General features: G+C 39.3%; 1 protein-coding gene across 2 annotated transcripts; it reads right to left on the bottom strand.

Annotated features, from left to right (window-relative positions):
• Positions 1-275: 275 nt before the first annotated feature.
• On the bottom strand, positions 276-20,903 carry GPALPP1 (GPALPP motifs containing 1). 2 transcript variants are annotated; one of them, XM_060769264.2, is made up of 8 exons: positions 20,740-20,903; positions 16,761-16,893; positions 14,323-14,415; positions 6,583-6,649; positions 5,810-5,941; positions 5,536-5,700; positions 3,503-3,601; positions 276-2,907 (listed from the first exon to the last, which is right to left on the bottom strand). In XM_060769264.2, the coding sequence occupies exons 1-8, from the start codon at positions 20,828-20,830 to the stop codon at positions 2,689-2,691; spliced, it is 999 nt and encodes a 332-aa protein (XP_060625247.2). In that variant the 5' UTR covers positions 20,831-20,903; the 3' UTR covers positions 276-2,688. The 2 variants fall into 2 exon arrangements, with proteins under 2 accessions (XP_060625247.2, XP_060625246.2); XM_060769263.2 differs by having other exon boundaries at positions 16,761-16,899; positions 20,740-20,902.
• Positions 20,904-20,931: the final 28 nt, after the last annotated feature.

Below are 20,931 nucleotides of genomic sequence, written 5' to 3' on the forward strand. Positions count from 1 at the left end.
TGGCTAAGATATTATTTTCCTTTTAATTGGAAGAGTTTCGTTTATCTGTCCCTAAAGATATGTCATGGTGTTATGTTGGGGGCATAAGAGAATCATTTTGGAAAAGCAATATTCTTTCTAAGCATATTGTTGTCTGGAATTTCTGCCGTCTTGTTTTATCTCATTAGCACAATCTTAATGACAGTCTTGGCTTTATTCATGGTATTAAATATGTGGACGAAACCTCTTCAACTACTTTCACAAGACAAAATGAATGACTTTTGTAATTGTAGAGATAGTATTACCACTTTTATTTACATATTACATACACCACACAGACAAGTCCTGTTTGACTAATATTTTAATGAATATTCATAAACAGTGATGTAGTTGGAGAGAGAAGGGGCCCTGCTGAGTAGCCAGTAATGTGGGAGTCTCTTACACAAAGTTATAAAGCAACTGGGGCAAGTTCACATTACTACCATTGTTAGGATGATCGTGACATCCTAGTTTGCCTTCCTCTCACTGTAAACAAATGATGACTGCTGTGAAACTGATGAAGTTGTAATGAGACTTTTTCCACTTTTGTAAGAAAAAGTGTGAAGAGTTTGGGCTTCTGCATCTTTAAGATAAACTGTGTAGACCAGTGGTTCCCAACCTTTGGTCCGCCAGTTGTTTTGGATTTCAACTCCCCGAAATCCCACCCAGCTTACCATCTGTTAGGAATTGTGGGAGCTGAAGTCCAAGACACCCGGAGGACCAAAGGTTGGGAACCACTGATGTAAACAGAAATTCAGTTTCATGCTATCCTATTGGCTGCAGTTTATATTCCAGATAGTAGAACAGTGATCCGAAGAGGGAGAAGTTTGGAAAGCTAGAGTAATAGGCAAAGATAAATGCAGAAATCCATTTGAGAAGTACAAACACTCTAACTCAGTGGTTCTCGACCTGTGGGTCCTGAAGTGTTTTGGCCTACAACTCCTACAAATCCCAGACAGTTTATCAGCTGTTAGTATTTCTGGGAGTTGAAGGTCAAAACATCTGGGGACTCACAGGTTGAGAACCACTGGAAATTAGTGGAAAAGTAGCACACTCTTGAGTGCAAGACTTTTCTAATTACATCCAGATTAAGCCAATTAATGGTTCTGTCTCTTATTCACAGTCTTACTCATTTTATGAATGAAAGGTGACCACTGTATGGGCACAACTGGTGTAAAACAAGAGCAAGTAACTTTTATCTATCCTGCTCCTAGGATAGATACAAGTTTCCACTGATTGCCAAATGTGCCAAAACACCCTAAAAAACAGATACACCCAAAACAACATTTTGAAAACAATTATTTAAAATGAGTTGTTGTAGGTTTTTTTCGGGCTATATGGCCATGTTCTAGAGGCATTCTCTCCTGACATTTCGCCAGCATCTATGGCAAGCATCCTCAGAGGTAGTGAGGTCTGTTGGATCTAGGAAAATGGGTTTATATATCTGTGAAATGACCAGGGTGGGACAAAGAACTCTTGTCTGTTGGAGCTAGGTGTTAATGTTTCAACTGACCACCTTGATTAGCATTTGATGGCCTGGCAGTTCCTGGGGCAATCTTTTGTTGAGAGGTGATTAGATGTCCCCGATTGCTTCCTCTCTGTTGTTTTTCTGTTGTAATTTTAGAGTTTTTTAATACTGGTTGCCAGATTTTGTTCATTTTCATGGTTTCCTCCTTTCTGTTGATATTGTTCACATGCTTGTGGATTTCAATGGCTTTTCTGTGTAGTCTGACATGGTGGTTGTTAGAGTGGTCCAGCATTTCTGTGTTCTCAAATAATATGCTGTGTCCAGGTTGGTTCATCAGGTGCTCTGCTATAGCTGACTTCTCTGGTTGAAGTTCCAACAGACCTCATTACCTCTGAGGATGCTTGCCATAGATGCAGGCCAAATGTCAGGAGAGAATGCCTCTAGAACATGGCCATATAGCAAAACAAAAAACAAAAACCCTACAACAACCCAATAATTCCAGCCATGAAAGCCTTCGACAATTATTTAAAATGTCAAAAAATGCAACTGAGACCTGCAGTTTAATGAAATGAGAAATTCCTGCCTCTTGGAGGCTTTTCAAGAATGCCGGCTCCAGAGATTAGTTGCAAAAAACCACATGGCCCAAGGGGCCGATTCCACCCAGTCGCGGTTTTAAAAGATAGTCTGCTTTAAAGTATAACTATACATTCACTTTACTGTAAACACACAAACAGACAGCAATTATGACTTTTCATTCTTTCACAAATAAGACTGGCTTTCTACTTATTTCCAATATCAATTTCTCCATCTCCCCCATTTATCAGGCCCAGTCTTTGAATATTGGAATAGTGACCCATCAACTTTTCATTCCAAACGTGAACAACTCCATAATCGAACCAGAAATTTGAGCTAGAGACATTTATTTTCTCAAAATGTATTTAGGAGAGCAACTGTGAATATTTTCTATTTGATTGCTCATTTTAATAGGACTATTAATTTCAGAAAGCTTTTAGACGATTAATCATACATCTTTTATCTGTTTCTGAAGTAACTGAACAGATTATAGGAATTCTGAATAGGTTTCAGATTTTTGATTGAAATGAAATGTACTTCACATGTATATGTTGTATATACAGAGTTTTTTTTTGTATTTGAGATTTGAGAGTCCCCAACTATACTTTGGTATCATCTCATATTTTTTATTACAGAAACATATTGCATTTGCCATGGGAAAATCTAGTATTCAAGTCTCTAGATCGTTTTATAAGCGCTTTCTTTTGTGCTTCATCAAACCGATGAACTTGGAGATCCTGATCACGGTCAAAAGGCCTTCTCTCTTTGGGTTTATCCTTTTCTTCTGCGGCTTTGCTTTTTAATTTTTTCTGGTGCATATCCATAAGAGATTCCGATCTCTGAGAATCCTGGATAAGAAATAATATGAGAAATGATATAAATGAATAGTATGTTAAAGGAAAGGGAAGTTTAAAAGGGAGAAATGTTAACCAAAAGATGCTATCTTCACTCTTCTCTGTGCTTTTAAAGGGACAATGAATGCATGAAAGACCACAGAGTGCAATTTTTGTCCTATCTGGATTCATCCTTCTATTAATCCCAAAGCACTGTTATCCCTTATTGTTTTTGAAAAACAAGTGAAGCTTCAATCATGTAACAAGATCATCAGGTCATCTCTCTACATGCAGAAATGGTTTCAAACTGCATCATAAGGTAGAGTAGATGGGGTCATATTGTGTAAATGCTGACTGTAGGTCTCCACTCTGGATCACAGTAATGGGATTTTTCCTGCAGTAGGAATTCTAAGTGCATTGTTTAAATTCTATAGACTCACTGGAAAAAAAAAGTTCTATTGTGAAAGATTCAACCAGCTCTTATTGCACAATCATGATCTTGAAAGTAAGATTTCAACAAAAAAAAGATACTATATATTAGAATCAGAAGTATTCCCACAAATACCAACACCACTGTGGGGAAAGGGCAGAAACTCTACATAATACATACATTGTATGAGGACAATTGCTCGACCAATCTTTTGTCTCTCTCTGAAAAGAGTATTTCTGCCTCATCCTTATTGACAGGTTTTTTGCCATCTTTCAGTTCCTGATAAATAAGAGAAAAGCAATTGATTAGTAGGTATCAAAGGTGAGCTATTTTTTTAAAAACTAAACGTATCAGCCATATCTATCTTGAGGAAAAAATCTGTTTTTTTCCTTGCAAAAATCCAATAACAACAACAACTTTATTTTTGTACCCCGACTCCATCTCACCAAAGGGACTCAGGGTAGCTTACATGGAGATGAGCCCGAACAGTACATTAAAATACATAATGGCAACATAAAAAAAATAAAACAACATTACAGCAAACATCAACCAACAACAATGAGCTCTATGGTAACAATAGGTTTCCGGGTACAGGTGGGCGGACTGGTGCATAAACAATTGTGAGAATAGGGCTGATGAAGTGCATACATTACATGGCAACAGTGAAGATAAAGAGCAGTATGAGAATAGAGCATTATAAATGTAAATGCAGAACACTACACAGGAATATTCATTGTGTAAGTGTAGCTTACACAGTGGCTTCTGAGATCTTAAAGTACAATTGTGTGTCAAAGTTTTAACACAAGGGAACATGAAATGTTGTTTATTAAATGCCAGCAACATTTAAAAGGAAAGAGGAAAAGGAAATTGTTTGTTTGCTTTTTCTTGGCGCACAGCTACTCCAGCCTATTCACATGCTGTTATATCACAGAGCCCCCTAGGGTTCAAAAGTGCACACTGCAATTCTCACCTAGCCTTAAATGCCCTCCTCATGCTTTTGTCCTGGAACAAGAGGCAGTTGGGGTTCAGCCTTGTTGCCACTGGACTTGCTTAAGGGAGACAGACAGGCTCTGCTCAGCCCCTGATCTTTCTCTCTCCCCCCACCTCCAGATTAGGTATTATTTAAATGATAAATATTAGAAAGTCATTGTTTGCGTTTATGTTTTATGAATGGTCCCTGGTGGCACAGCAGGTTAAACTGCTAGCTGCTGAACTTGCTGACTGAAAGGTTGGCGGTTCGAATCCAGGGAGCAGGGCGAGCTCCCACTGTTAGCCCCAACTTCTACCAACCTAGCAGTTTGAAAACATGCAAATGTGAGTAGAGCAATAGGTATTGCTTCTGTGGGAAGGTAACGAAATTCTATGCAGTCATGCCCACCACATGACCTTGAAGGCATCTATGGAAAATTCCGGCTCTTCAGCAACCCCCAGAGTTGGACATGACTAAATGTCAGGACAAATCTTTACCTTTTTATTAGAAATAGTCACCGTTTGAGTTTGCATTTTATGAATAGCCCCATTAGAAAATGAATAAGGATGTGTGTGAACTACAACTCCAATCATCTTGGGAAAATTCCCCCCAAACCCCACAAGTATTTAAAGTTGGTCATGTTGGGTATATGTGCCAAGTTTGATTCAGATCCATTGTCAGTGAAGTTCACAGTGCTCTTCGCATATAGATGAACGACAGCTCCCATCATCCAGGGTCCATCACACCGAAACCTCACCACTAGTTAAAGTTGGCCATGTTGGGCATGTGCGCCAAATTTGGTCCAGATCCATCCCCGGTGGGGTTCACAGTGTCCTCTTAATGTGGGTAAACTACATCTCCCAACATCCTGGGCTAACCCCCCCCCCCCCCCAATTCTGCCAGCAGTTAAACTTGGTCATGTTGAGTATGTGTGATAAATTTGATAAATTAGTTGGCGGGGTTTATAGCGCTCTCTAGATGTGGGTGAACTATAACTGCCATCATCCCATGTCACTCCCTCTACCCCCAACAGTATTGGAAATTGGTCATGGTGGGTATGTATGCCAATTTTGGTCCAGATCCATTGTCAAGCTGCAAGTTAAACAAAATTTTCTGTTGGAATCTTACATAGCTGGCCAGTGCCACCCAAAAACTAAAATAATTTGACTCATATTCTCTTAAATTTCAGTAACAGGTTGACTGTCAGTAATATACTAATACATGTGAATGAATGAAACCTTACATTTGCTTTCTTCTCTTTATCAGCTGGAGTATCTGTCCAAATTGATCTATCTCCCGATTTTTCATCAGTTCTTCTTTTGAATGTTCGAGGGCCAAGTCCAAAGCCTTTGAGCTCTGGCGGAAGCTCTGTCATCCAAGACTCCCTTTTAACTTGTTTGGACCCATCCTATAAGCAGAAAGTAGAATTAGAAGCAGCAGTATTTCCTTCAGATTTTCAGAAGTACTTCTGCTCATTAAAAAAATTAAAATAGGCATGAATCAAGAAATAAGCTTACATCATCTTGACCAAGAAGTTTCTCTTTCATTCTCTGTGCTCTGTGTTCAATTTCTGCCGTTATATTTGAGTCTACTGGCTCTCTGGGAGGCATTGGGCCAATCACAGCTTCTTCTTCTTCGCTGTCTGTACTCTTCATTGTAACATGAAATAAAAGCAATTTCTATTAATACAACCAGCTAAATAGCTGTATTTGGTACTCTGCCCCAGAGTCTTCAAAGTTTCACATGCATCATAATCTTAACAGCAATTTTACAGCTGAAGTTCATACATACTATAAATGGGTGAGTGGGCATAGGTTTGAGTCAATTACCTGCTTAAGTTTACAAGAAATGAAACTTGATTAGGAATTTACTCATAGCTCCGTTCCCACGCACTCATTCCAAATTGGTCACAATAATGTTTCTGCTCAGTGGTTCATAAAAGATTGCTTGCCTCCACAAGCAGTGACCTATTTGCTCTTTTGCTGTAGATATAATACACATGTGTTTGTGTTTGCATGCACATGCAGTACTGTTCAGTGTATCCCAAGCTTTTCTAAATACATTTGAAAATTAAATCTCCCACAACAGGAACAGAGGAAAGAAAGAGACTGCATGAAGTGCTTCAAGCTTTAAAAAACTTCTCTAGTTTCACTCATCATCCAGAACCTTTGCAGATTCTAATGGCAATTCACAGATGCCAAATAGCCAACCCTATTTGGCCTCAATATAGATATATTGGTCCAAACATTTTCAGTGCAAAAGATCTCAAGTGCTGCACTTCTATCCATACCTGATCCATGTAACTTCTGTTTTCTTCATTCTTAAATCCAGGTGGTAAAGCAGGACCTATAATAGGCCTGAAAAAAACAACAAAAAAACAAACCATATGTTATATTTTAATCAAGTATATAAAGCCATGTGAAAATGCAGATAAATGTTATTTACAAACATTTCTACTTGACCTACAATTAAACTTCATGATCTCAGAAATATTTTTCCTCCTCCTCCTCCTCATTATTATTATTATTATTATTATTATTATTATTATTATTATTATTTTACATTTACTGGGCCTGAATTTGAGAACTGCCGAATCATTCTTCTGATGCCACTGCCTGCCAAATGCTGAAGACAAGCTTGCCTTTTAAGAAGGTGTTTGACATAGGGCTAAGATATAAATATTTTTTAATAACAACGACAAAATAATAATAATAATAATAATAATAATTTTTAAAAAAACTTTATTTATACCCCGCCACAATCTCCCCCAATGGGGACTCAGAGAGGCTTACATGAGGCCAAGCCCAAACAACAAATTACAATGAAATAAAATACAATAAAATAAAAACCAAAACGCAAACAACAACATAATAAAATACAAAAAAAGCAATATACACAAAACATAAAAACACAGTTTTTAAATGTATTACCTGCCTCTCCTTTTGGCTCGAGGCAGGGCACAACATAGTCAAAGACATCTATAAAAAGACATCTTACAGAGAGAGGTCAACCCTCCTGTTCAAGGAGCTCCACTGGCTGCCATTTATTTTCCGAGCCCAATTTAAGGTGCAGGTGCTTACCTACAAAGCCCTGAACGGTTTGGGACCATCCTACCTTCGAGACCGCATCACAGTCTACGAACCCACACGCTCGCTCCGGTCATCAGGAGAGGCCCTGCTCGTGATCCCACCCGCCTCGCAGGCGCGTTTGGTGGGGACGCGGGACAGGGCCTTCTCTGTGGTGGCCCCCCACCTCTGGAATGCCCTCCCGAAAGATCTCAGACAGGCCCCCACCTTGGCGGTTTTTAGAAAAAACCTGAAAACCTGGCTATTCCAACGTGCCTTCTCAGATTAGGAACCCCACTATCAAAGCCCAGAAGCACTTTAGTAGAGTCAAGACCACTCTCAACGCACACCGCACTTATACTTTAATCTCATATCCCCCCGTCACTTTTTTCAGCACTTTTAACCCTGTACCCCACTCCAGCCGGCACAGTTTTTTAATATGTCCCGTTGTATTGTTTATTGCCATTGCTCTCTGCTTAAACTGTTTTATTTGCTATGTATTGTATTGTTGTATTGTGTTGTGCTGGGCTCCGGCCTGTTGTAAGCCGCATCGAATCCCTTTGGGAGATGCTAGCGGGGTACAAATAAAGTTTAATAATAATAATAATAATAAAACACATACTGAAGTATAGGCAAATACAACCATATTAAAACACACATGGCCCATGTGGTCTCTTCCGACTTTGTGCTTCTATGAAATGAAAAATGGATTCAAATATTTTATAGAATTTCCCAATACAGCCATTACTGCAGTTTTATTTGCTTTCAAATTTGATATCTTATTTTCAATGTCTTTCAATTTCAGTCCATTTCTACAAAAAAATACATATTTTTTCATGCCCATCCTTTAAAAAAATAAAATAAAAGATTTGTTAAACAAAGTATTAGGAATGGTATTTCTACAGGATGATATCTCCTGTAGAAAACAATTTGTGCATTAATTCCGTTTATTGGTTTGGATTTCTTAGCATAATATGAAACTACTGTAAGTTATTAGACTCCAAATTTACTTTTAATGTAAACTTGACTGCCTTCAGCATCCTGTAATTCTAATGAACAGCATTTCCATAAAACAACTCCTATTCCCTTCTTTCAGAGCAGCCTCTTCATGCATGTAATCCTAGTATATGATTGGGGAGTTTTGTGTGCACACATTTCTTGTAGTACTATCTCCTTAAAGTCATTGAAAGAAAGAAAAAACAAGAAACTTTAACAGAATCTCCTTGCCCCTTCTCCAATAATGTCTCATTGTTTAAGAAGCCTTCCTTTCCTGCCCCTCCTTCCTCTCTACGGAGCCAAGAGCTATTTGAAACTCCCAGTGTCTCTTATCTTCAATTGTGCCCTCTTGAAAATACCCACAGAACTACACAAGAACCCTTCTATATTTTCGTAAAATAGCTGTCCAAAGATCATGCGTTGATACCAATTTTAACTCAGGAAGGCAAACTGACACTGAACAGTTTCAAAAGGTGTTCACTCTGTCCGTGTTTTGTTCTATTTTTGTAACACTTCCTTTTTCCAAGGCATATTGTGTTGCAATATGGCAGCGAAAGTGGCACATTCTGCACCTGACACCATTCTTCTATCTCTTCCACTGTTTGTGGTTTTTGCCCTTCCACTATTCCTGATGGTCAGTTTAAATATTTTCCCATCGAGTGGTAAGGAGGGCCGAAAGGTTTCTATTTATTTGTGTTCAGTGATTCTAATGGAAAGTCTTGAAACACTGCAGTTCAGCTCTTTCTAAATTTTATGTCCCAATACTAGTTTAAAGCCACACATACCTTTTTCTTTTCTCCCCCCACCCCCAGTCTATCAGGGTTGTTTATTTAGTCCAAGTGATCTGAATCATTTATTGAAGGGCCTGTGTTTTGTATTCATGCTGGGACTGCTTCCATTTTCACTATTTAAACCCATCTAACTGAATATTCTGTTTTAAGAAACTGTTGATCTTAAAGCTTATCTTGCAAACCGTTAATTGTTTTTTTTTTTGTTAGAGACAAAAACCACATTTTTATAATTTCAATTGCTACCATCGTTTCAACTGAAGTTGACAATTTCTGGTTGATTGGAAGCAAACGTGCAACTATTTGGTTAAACAAATTTCCACTGTTATCCATTCCTTCCTCCTTTTTTCCCTTTCCTGTTCCTTTTCAGAGTGACATGTTTACCTTTTCACTTGCTCTGCTATGAATCATCTGGCTTGCAGTTCATGAATTCTATCTCAATCACGGCAGCTTTTACACATTTGCTAATTATATGAGCATAAGTTAACAATAGGTATTTTGGATTTTTATCATTTTTTACAGTAAACCACACAAGATGTTAATAGCACACCTAATTTATGCTTCTGTCTTGTTCTGCAGCAAAAAAAACCTCACTGTCTTTATATCTCATTCCAATCCAACACAACTGGAGCAGAAAATGAAAAGAAGGCAACTTCAAAATAATAGGTTTCTATTTTAATATAATTCTATAATGACTTCTCAGATTTTCTAGTTGGCTATCTTTCTTATGTTCCAGATCTGAAAACTCAATTATTGATTGATATTCCAACAATATTTTAAAAGTTAATGTGGCATTGATTAATGCACATTCAAAGAGCTAAGAAAACACTATTTGGCTTCCATATTCAAAATAAAAAGTTACCGAACCATCTCTATTGCTTATATGCTTTTTATCATCTTATTCTACATGTTCTTCTGTTACAGCAGAGAGCATATTAGTGTCCACCCTTATCAAGAGTTAATGAAAACATGATATTTTAAAATAGTAATAGTGGGCCCCAAATAAAAAATGTAGCATATAACAGTGTTGCTACCGAAGAAGAATTCATTCCAGAGAAGAAAGCAACAATCCCTATTTCAGTATTCCTTGAGAAATGAAGTTGCATCTTCTTCATTCTAAAACATCACCTCCACCTAGCTGCTGAAAGAGAGAAGCAGCTTTTCTTTTAATTTCATAGACTTTCTGGTTGGGAAAATATGAGCTGTTGCTAAGGAGCAGTTGTTTTGCTTCTCCTCCAACAGCTCCTCAAATGTTCTGCACAGAAACGGCCCCCACCCTCCTCTCCTTTAAGAAACTCCTAAAAACACACTTATACACTTTAGTGTATGGAGAGGAGGAGGACAAGGACACTTTAAATCACTGGAATGTTGGCTAATCCATCTGTATTATATGGCTGCTATGATACATCTTAAATGAAGCACCGGTGCCAGCCATTTTTAATGTAATGTTTCTTAATTTGCTTTTAGAGCAGTGCTTCTCAACCTTGGGTCCCCAGATGTTTTTGGCCTACAACTCCCAGAAATCCCAGCCAGTTTACCAGTTGTTAGGATTTCTGGGAATTGTAGGCCAAAAACATCTGGGGACTCCAGGTTGAGAACCACTGTTTTAGAGTGTATATTGTAATGTTTACTCATGTTTTAGTTTTTTTATGTTTCAATTCACTGTTCCTGAATTATTTTTATTTCGATGCTTAATTTTTTCATTGGAAATTTATTGTTGTGATTATCCATTATCCTGTATTATTTTGATGTGTTTGTACCCATTTTGAGTCATTGAATGTTTGCCTTTTTTGTGTGTAAAATGCCCTGAGTCCCTCCGGGAAGAGAGGGCAGTCTAGAAATAAATTATTATTATTATTATTATTATTATTATTATTATTATTATTATTATTTAAATTAACTAAACAGGGGCTGTTGTGTAGTTATGAAATCTAATCCAAAGGACACCGCAAATGTGAAATATTCTGGAGTCACTTCTTCAGAATTACAACCAAGAATACATCAGACTGAGTTAACATCTGCCCCCCACAGCCATTTTCCTAAAACCCAGGAGAGCAGGGATAGCTCCTGCTTCGGGGGAACTGGACAAAGTGCCCCCGATGGACCCTCTACTCTATCCATACGTCTTGTGGACATTCCAATTGTGGTAACAGTTATAAGCAGTGTATATCCTCCATGTAAGTGGGACATTATGATGAGATGTTAGTGGAACATGAAAAAAGCTAAATCTATCTGTTTTTGCACTATTTGGGATGCCAGACAAAGAAGAAAACAATAGAAGAGCTTGAGGTCAGAATGGGTCTTTCCTAAACCAGTGCAGATGCGGACAGAGACTCTGCAGAGCAGCTGCGGTACCAGAGCATTGTAAAAGTTTGAGACACTTGATCTATGAAAACTGAAGTGCATTTAAACTTTTCAGTAGGTCCTGAGAAAGGATCCCTCACACCTGCAGTGGGTCTTGCAAGGACCACGACCTTAGAAAGGGGTTAAGTTAGTCTCTGCCTCTTCAAGCACCACACCAATAGTTATCCCTGATAAAGAGAACAGTCATAAACTCACATGATAAATTCTCCCAGAGTTCCCCAAAATAATCAAGGGAGTAGGTACACCCACATCCAGTTCTTTGGAAGCCCTGGACTTCTGCAGTCACATCACCAGAGAAAGCATACATTGCTGGCATACCCTTCATCTAACCATGAAGCCTATTAAACTACATTATGAAATATGAACCTTGATTAAAAGCATGGGGCTTATAGACTCAACATCCTTCCTCATAAGGGTAACATTGTTTTAGAAATTGTAGAGGCTTAATTGGCTAAACTCAATTCTTCAAGTAAGATGGGTGAAGCCTTAACAGGTCAGGTTTATTTATTAACATCAGATGTGGGTTTAGGAAGTGCTTATTGAGCTGTGAAGGAGGGTGGAATCTTTTCCATTGCCACAGCCCTGTACCATTTCTTTTAATTGAGAAAAATAAACTGAAAGGCTTCCCACATTTTATAGGGTCTAGAGAGCATGTCATATTCCTTGCCCTTTCCCAACTGCTTTAGATAAATGAAAGGCATTTTGATAATCAAGAATAGTTCAGTTCCTGCTTAAAAAACAGGCCCCCTTCTAGGTCTAAGACAACCTCCCTACCACCACCAATTAAAAATAAATACTGTAACTATCTTTCATGCTTGTCATAGGGCATGGGAACATTTCCAGTAAAATAATATTTCAAAGGTTTGTCGCACTGGAGGGCCATTAGGAGTATAAGATAACCTCCGGGAATTACATACAACTCACAGACCACACTTGGCTCATCCAATTTCTTCAGAGAATAATAATTTTATTTATTACCCACATCTCCTTGTGGTGGCTTACAAAATAATTAAAACACATAAACATTGTAAAAATATACCACACACTGCTTTCTAACTCGCATGGCTCCAACTAGACGTCAGGCATTAATTTCTCCCACATAACAATAGACTGCTGGGCTATGGCTGTGGATTTTCATTCTCCTCAGTAACTGTCAGTTTTACTTTTGCTCTCAGAACAGGGAGCCTGTCTGAAGGCATTTATGAGGAGCTAAAATATTCCACATCATGTCACGCAGAATACAGTCTAGGCATGGGCAGAAGTAAAACAGTCAGCCACTTAGTGCCAACTAGTTGTGCAGATCTGTATCAAGAATATTGTACTAGGTGGATCTTTACAGTTTCCAAAATGTTAGTGCTCTGGAGCTAGTGCCAATAGAATAAATATTTGGGGTCACTTAAACCCCTAAAGAATTATCCAAAATATCTGTTTCAGTGCTTTGGAGCAAGAGTCAATAGAATCAATTATTGGAATTGCTTAACCTGCTAAAGATAGATCTGAACTGTGAAAAGCTGCTGAGAATGCACTTCTGCTTTGTTGAATCAAATACTTTGGCAGATCATGAGGGTTTTTTCTTAATAAAATAAAATAGGACAACACTGAAGTCGAGCAATCCTTCGCAGATTGTGAAAACATATGACAACACTTCAGTTTTTCAAGAAAGTTTATGCTAGGACACAGAGGTTATGTGTTATAATATCTTAATTGAAGACCCATCTTTTCCAGCAGGCCGACCCAGTCAATTTTAACAAGGGTTTTAAATCAGCATTTAACCCTTAAAAGCTGAGGGCAGACTGTAATTAATTTGCCACACGTAGTCAGCTTCAAGATGTACCTAAACTGGACATCAGAAACAATTAGTTATGAATTTGTCAAACGTTCACTTGTGAAAGTACAAGTTACCATTATTCTGTTTCACTGGAAAGAAATGAGTTCTTTCATAGCCTCTCATTTTAACAGGGCAGATGAATTGGTTAATTAGATCTGGGGGAATGTCATCAGTTGAATCTCCCCTTTGCCCTTCTGGTATATAATCTTTCTCTCTACTCTTTGAGAACTCTTACTATAGGACAGTAGTTCTCAACCTGTGGGTCCCTAAGTGTTTTGGCCTACAACTCCCAGAAATCTGAGCCAGTTAACCAGCTATTAGGATTTCTGGGAGATGAAGACCAAAACATGTGGAGACGCATAGGTTGAGAACCACTGCTATAGGACTCATGGTTGTAACAACTTGTGGAAGAAGTGGCTGAATAAGCTTGACTGCTGAATTACCTGTAATTTACATGATCTATAAAAGATTTGTATTTCTCTTATAAGTCTAATATGGAGAACTGTAGGCAAAGTGGCTGGTGAAGAGTCAATGGCAAGAATAACGTTGGACCCTTGCACTCTGAATGATTGATGGATTTATTTGGTTTAGTGATCCTAAAATTCACAAATCTAAATGCCAAAAGAAATTGGTAAAGGGAGTATTACAGCTTTTAAAATTCTATGGAAATGTTACCTCTACGTTGAAAAGTGCAACATAACACCTTACCTTATGCATACATGCATTTCAGAGTGTAGCAGCATTCAGGTCTTGATACAGCTACTATTCCAACTTTTTTTCCAGCTTGTGCAGGGGTGGTATTCCAGTCAGAAAAATATATACATCTTCCAATAAATACAATCTAGGGCATAACTAGATTGCATTTATAAATACAATCTAGGGCATTTATAAATACAATCTAGGGCATAACTAGATTGTATTTTAGTGCCCCATAACTATGGGGCACTAAAAGGAACTCACTGATTGACTCGATTTCCACCTGGAATTACCTTTCTGGGGATTGATCTTGTTTTTTAAAGCCAGGAGGAAGGGCAGGGCCAAAGAATCCATCATCATCGTCTTCCTGATATCTTCTCTGTTTCCTGGAACATATGACAAAATTGCTGAGCATTTCCAGAGCTTGGTATGTAAAATGGACTTACTAGGTTCATAATGTTTCATGAATGAAAACAGTATATATGTATATATTCACTCTCTCTCTCTCACACACACACACATGTATGTGTGTACATTCTTGCATGCATATATCCATGTGTGCATGTATTTATAAGGAAGTATAAACAGGGTGACTGTGTGTGTGGTATAAATGCAAAGAGAATGCATAGGGTGCATAAAGTGACTGTGAGTATATGGCATAAGCCACTATCTGTTGTCAGGCAGCCCCCAATATCCTCATCCAGGGCCAATTTTCTTAGATCATGAACAGGCTCTAAGGATACCCTATGCATTTACCATTACAGGCTGTGATTCTTTAAAATTATATACATTTTCCTGGTTTTTGCAAAATCATAACCTTACTCAGAATTTTTTTAAATGCCAATTTCTCTGCACATAATGAATTTGTTGGAAAACAATTACCATTCGTCTGAATCACATTCAAGAACAAAAGGACAAGGCAATATCATACTGACATTAAAAAAAAACATGATTGTGTGCCAAAAGATTACTTGAAGAGAATTACATGTATTATTTTACATACAGGCTCAAGATAATTTAAAGAAAGCTTCCCCATTCCTTTGCAATCTTGGGAAAACAACCCTTCCACTGAAGAAATGGGGAATTGGCTCAAGTTGGGTGACCTTGGGCAGCATCCTCATCCCAGTTTAGCCCTGAATTTCATTCCACATTGTACCAAAAGCAATCGCAAATCCTTTTCAAGGGGTGTGTAATTCTTAGTAATGTGAACATTTCTCCATCAAACGTCAAAGCACATCTCAGTTCTATGTATTTCTATACAGGGAGAAATGTCAAAACAAAACTCTCCAGCAAAGCACAACACACTTCCATGCAACAGTATCCCAGAAATTAAACAATTTCTTGTCTCTTATCAAAACTGCCTTTAAATAATCTCTTATCTCTGTTCCCTTTTGAGAAATAATGGTAGAAGGGACTGTTTGCTCTTGAAAGTTCTCCATTCTTGCCATGGAAATTGGCCTTCACACAACATGTTAGGATCCAGGAGAGATCCAATATTTCATCTTGGTGCACCAGATGTGCCAGCTAGCAATTACTTTTTTAAAAAGTAAAACAAATAGGCAAGCAGAGGTCAGATACCAAGAACAAAGCTCCTTTACCTTTAATAGTATGTAGAAGTAGGAACTGTAGAATTTTGCTTATTGTACAGGAGACCTGTTACATCTGTCAAAACAGTGTATTCTGCATAACTATTAGAGGTACATGAGCATCTGCTCACACTAAAGAGAAAAAATAGACAGATATGTGTGTATTTAAGAAATAGTAGCAAGCTCTACATTAAAGGTTTGTGTTATGGTAGATCCTAGGTCTGAAAACAATCAAGAAAACATTACTAAAAATATTGTGCTATTCATTACTACATCCTGCATATAGTGTAAATCAAAAACGCAAGCATTCAGTGTTTTCATTATTTTGTAACCATCAGTATGAAACTAGAGAGATCAAAGCTATTTTGAAGAGGCAGAAATAGAGGATGAAAGGGAGAAATGTGCCATGAGGAAAGCACATCACGCAAATCCTTGGCGTGACTACCATCCATCTGGAAACCTATGTCCTCATTGTGAAAGACCACGCAAAACCAGAATAGGTCTCTTATGGACCCACACCAAGACTCTACCCTTAGAAGCCCATCATATTCTGCCACAAGTGATTATGGTACAGTTTAGGTGAATAACCTTTTACTCTTCATTTGTTGCTTATTCGTTCAGTCACTTCCGACTCTTCATAACATCATGGACCGGCCCATGCCAGAGCTCCCTTTTGGCCTTGGCCACCCCCAGCTCCTTCAAAGTCAAGCCAGTCATTTTAAGGATAACATCCATTTAAGGATAACATCCATCCAAGGATAACATCCATCCATCTTGCCCTTGGTCAGCCCCTCTTCCTTTTTCCTTCCATTTCCCCCAGCATCATTGTCTTCCCCAAGCTTTCCTGTCTTCTCATTATGTGGCCAAAGTACTACATCTTTGCCTCTAGTATCCTTTCCTCCAGTGAGCAGTCAGGCTTTATTGCTCTTCATATGTTCAGAAAAGTATGAAGAGTAGGAGATTCTGAGAATTGAAATCCAAAACACCCGGAGGTACAATGGTTTTTCAGGCTTTGCGTGGAAAATGCCAGAAAAAAAAATTGCATCAGACCTTAGAGACTGACTGTCACTGCAACTAGATACCTTTTGGCTGGATTGACTAATGGTCTGATAAGACAGTTTCATATATTTCACCAACAAACTGACCTGGGTGTTGGACTTGCATCTTCATCATCTTCTGAATTTGAAACCTCTTCTCCTTGCACAAAACTGGGGTTGCTCTCCTGATCACAATTGTGTATTTCTGGGTTACTTTTGTAACCAGGAGGTAATGCTGGTCCTGCAGCTAAACAACACTTTGTGTTACTGCTCATTTCATGGAAATAAATTTGTATTATTTCTGTTTGGACCAGTGGTTCTCAACTGTGGGTCCCCAGATGTTTTGACCTCCAACTCCCAGAAATCCTAACAGCTGGTAAACTGACTGGGATTTCTGGAAGTTGTAGGCCAAAACACCTGGGGACCCACAGGTTGAGAATCACTGCTACTTTTGAGAACTAAGAATGAATTTTAAACATAGTAACCATTCAAAATAGCTGTGAGCAACAAATCACTTCAAAAAGATACAGCAAGAAAATAGGAATTATTTTTAAATATGAACTTAATTTATATCAGCGATGAAGCAAAACCTAGTACAGATGTGTTTCTCAATGAAGTATTTCTCTTTAAAAAAATAAAGATGAGAAACGTTATCATGTACAGCATATTGTCTCTGGATAACTATTGGAATTTTAAGTAGTTGGTGTCTTAATTTTATCTGAAGTTTAAGCATTCCATATGATGTATACCTATAACTAGCAAGCACATACAAATCTACAACTTGGCGCTTAAAAACTGATGCATCTATAATACTGAAGAAAACTACTGGAAAAAACCCAATGATTTCAAGGCAAATTTCACAGCAATCAGCAACTGGCCACTACACAAACATATCACAAATATCATCTTTGTCCTTTGAACAACAGGATAAGGCCAGACCCAGAAATTCAGTGGTTCTAAAAGATGCATATTTGTTACAATTGCCCAACACAGCTTTTATAGAAATAAGCACTGGTGGTGCATCAGCACTATAAAATTAATGCAGTTTGACACCATTTGAACTGCTTCAGCTCCATGTTATAAAATCACGGAAACTGTAGTTTTATAAGAGTTTACCAACCTTTTCTGTCCAAGAGTGCTTGGAGATTCACCCAACTACAACTCTTGTAGGATTGAGCCATGACAATTAAAAGTGGTATCAGTCTGGATTAATGATACAGTCCTTCCAAGACTCCAGTCATTGCTTTTGCCTGCCACCAAATCCAAGGAGATTGTTGAAAATGCCAGTCAACAATCCAGGATGACACCCTTATCATTCAAAACATTTTATCACCAGCAAATACCTAGGATGTCAGTTTTAGGAACATGGTGACTGGCAAGGCCTACTTATAAACAGTCAATTGCCTGCTCTCATTTATGTGTTCAAACCCAAGCATACATGATGTCATCTGCGGTATGTGAGCAAAGCTCTGAAAGATCTGGATCAGGAACTATAAGATCCCTTCCATGCAGCGGAATAAAACCCTACATTTTATTATTATATTTTTAACTGGAATATATGGCAATGTGGACTCAGGACCCTTCCACACAGTCATATAACCCAGAATATCAAGGCAGAAAAACCCACAATATCTGCTTTGGACTGGGTTATCTAAGTCCATACTCTGATAATGTGGGATTTTCTGCCTTGATATTCTGGGATATAGGGCTGTGTGGAAGGGCCCACAGATAACCCAGTTCAAAGTTGATTATTGTGGGATTTTCTGCCTTGATATGTCTGGATTATATGGCTGTGTAGAAGGGTCCTAAGTCTGCTCTTGTAATCAGGAATCTAAAGCAAAATGTGCCCATGGGTTTCAATTTGGAACAGCTGCAATTTATCTGTCTGGCATCTCCTTCAAAATTTTTAGATCAAAGGGAGAATTTACAGTGTATCGGGAGTCAGGTAGCCTTCCTTTCAATGGGTAAAGAGATCGGAACCCATCAAATTGAACAACAACACATCAGTACCAATAACCTCAGGTCCTGGGCCCAGGAATGTAAGGTTGTGCTATTAGAGCAGACATGGGCAAACTTTGGCTCTCCAAACTCCCACAATTCCTAACAGCCTACTGGCTCTTTGGAATTATTGAAGTTGAAGTCCAAAACATCTGGAGAGCCAAAGTTTGCCAGTGTCTGTATTAGAGTGTGGTTCTGATTTTCCTGGTGAGAAAGTTTGGTAAAAGTATGATAGCTGGGACCCAACGCTGGCTACACTGGTTGCGTAACACGGGTCTGAATTAATGAGGTGAGCACTTGTGTGAGATAGCCCATTGTTCACCAGAAAGGGGTAGAGGAAACATTTCTATCCCATTTACCATTTTAGTAATCTGTGGTTTAGCATTTAACAGTAAAAAACTCTAACATTCATTCACTTGCCTTAACCACAATGGTTCCCTGTTTATTGCCCCCCCTTTCTGCCCCCCCCTTTCTGAGCCGCGATGGGCTCATCTTCCGTTACTCTATTCTGAACTGCCTTGCGCAAGTAGCATACCGTTGGGTCCCAGCTATCATGCTTTTACCTAAAGTTTTATTAGCCACCAACTGTCATCTGTCATATCCTCAAGACAACACCGCTTTGTCATGGAGCATGGCTGATTGCTGTTGGTCTCCTTTTTTCACAAGGCCCCTCAGCTTTCCCTGCCAAAGAGGGCTCCTCAAACTACAGCTCCATGGAGATCCCATAGCATTGAGCCATAGTAGTTCAAGGGATGTCAAACTGCATTCATTCAACAGTGAAGAGGAGGCCACCTCAAAGCTGTTTAGGCCTCCAACTCCCAGAAGCACTTGCCAGATAATTCAATGGTCAGGACTTCTAGGAGTGGGAGGTCCAAGCAACGGGAAGCTGGAGGCCTGGTGTAGAGGCACTCTTTTGACGCCTGCATTTCTGTGTATCCCAGAAAAGGCCCTTCCACACAGCCCTCTATCCCAGAATATTAAGGCAGGAAATCCCTCTCAGATAACATTGCTTGAGTGTGGGCTCAGATAACCCAGTTCAAAGAAGATACTGTGGGATTCTCTGCCTTGATATTCTGGGAGAGGACTGTGTGGAAGGGCTCCTTGTGTTGTTTTGTAGCCCAGTTTTGAACATTAATTTATCAGGAATGAATTCCACTGAGTCTCCTTCCACACAACTGAATAAAATTCCACAATATCTGCTTTGAACTGGGTCATAACCCATAACCCAATTGGAAACAGATATTATGGGTTATTCTGCCTTGATATTCTGGGTTATGTGGCTGTGTAGAAGGGCCATGAGTTTGAGAAACATGCATGTCATGAGCAGATCATATGACTTAATAGCTGCAAGTTTTGTTTTGTTTTTTGTCATGTCAGGAGCGACCACTCTTGTTGTGAGAGAATTGGCTGCCTGCAAGGACGTTGCCTAGGGGAGGCCCAGATGATTTGATGTTTTATCATCCTTGTGGGAGGCTTCTTTTATGTCCCCGCATGAGGAGCTAGAGCTGATAGAGGGAGCTCATCCGCCTCTCCCCGGATTTGAACCTGCGACCTGTTGGTCTTCAGTCCTATCGGCACGGGGCTTTAACCCACTGTACAACCGGGGGCTCCTTAGCTGCAAGTAAGTTCCACTGAATTCAGTATAATACATTTGCATGCAAAGGATTTAATTGGAGAAAAAAATTAAAACACTCCATATTAGAAACTATTAAATCCAATAGGGTTTCAATAATGACTTATTCAGGATGACATAGGGCCCTTCCACACAGCCATATAACCCAGAATATCAAAGCAGAGAATCCCACAATATCTGCTTTGAACTGGGTTATCTGCCACACTCAAACAATGTTATCTGAGAGGGATTTCCTGCCTTGATATTCTGGGAGAGAGGGCTGTGTGGAAGGGCCTTTTCTGGGAGACAGAGAAATGCAGGTGTCAAAAGAGTGCCTCTACACCAGGCCTCCAACTGCGGCCTTCCCGTTGCTTGGGCCTCCCACTCCTAGAAGTCCTGACCATTGAATAATCCGGCAAGTGCTGTGGGGAAGGACCCAAAGTGTCCTCCTTCTCCCTCTCTCCCTCTGGGCCTGACCTTGCCCGGGGTCTCCGTCGGGGTCGGCTTCGGCGGCGGAGGAGGCCAAATGCGGGGGAAGCGCCGGCCCGATCAGGTCTCGCGACGCCATGGCACGCGGGGAGGGGAGGGGGGCAAAACAGAGCGAGCCGGAAGGGGCCGACGGGCTGACTTCCGCCTCAGGAATTTTCCTCTCCTGGCTTCCGGCGCCGA

The sequence above is a fragment of the Anolis sagrei genome, chromosome 3 (genome assembly GCF_037176765.1).
Source record: "Anolis sagrei isolate rAnoSag1 chromosome 3, rAnoSag1.mat, whole genome shotgun sequence".
NCBI lineage: Eukaryota > Metazoa > Chordata > Lepidosauria > Squamata > Dactyloidae > Anolis > Anolis sagrei.

Excerpts from the sequence above, each read along its gene's own strand:
- GPALPP1 (XM_060769263.2), bottom strand. The coding sequence starts at position 20,830 with ATGGCGTCGCGAGACCTGATCGGGCCGGCGCTTCCCCCGCATTTGGCC. Across the intron at positions 14,416-16,760 it reads GATGCAAGTCCAACACCCAG|GAAACAGAGAAGATATCAGG; the intron begins GTCAGTTTGTTG and ends CATATGTTCCAG. Across the intron at positions 2,908-3,502 it reads AGCAATTGTCCTCATACAAT|GATTCTCAGAGATCGGAATC; the intron begins GTATGTATTATG and ends TTTCTTATCCAG.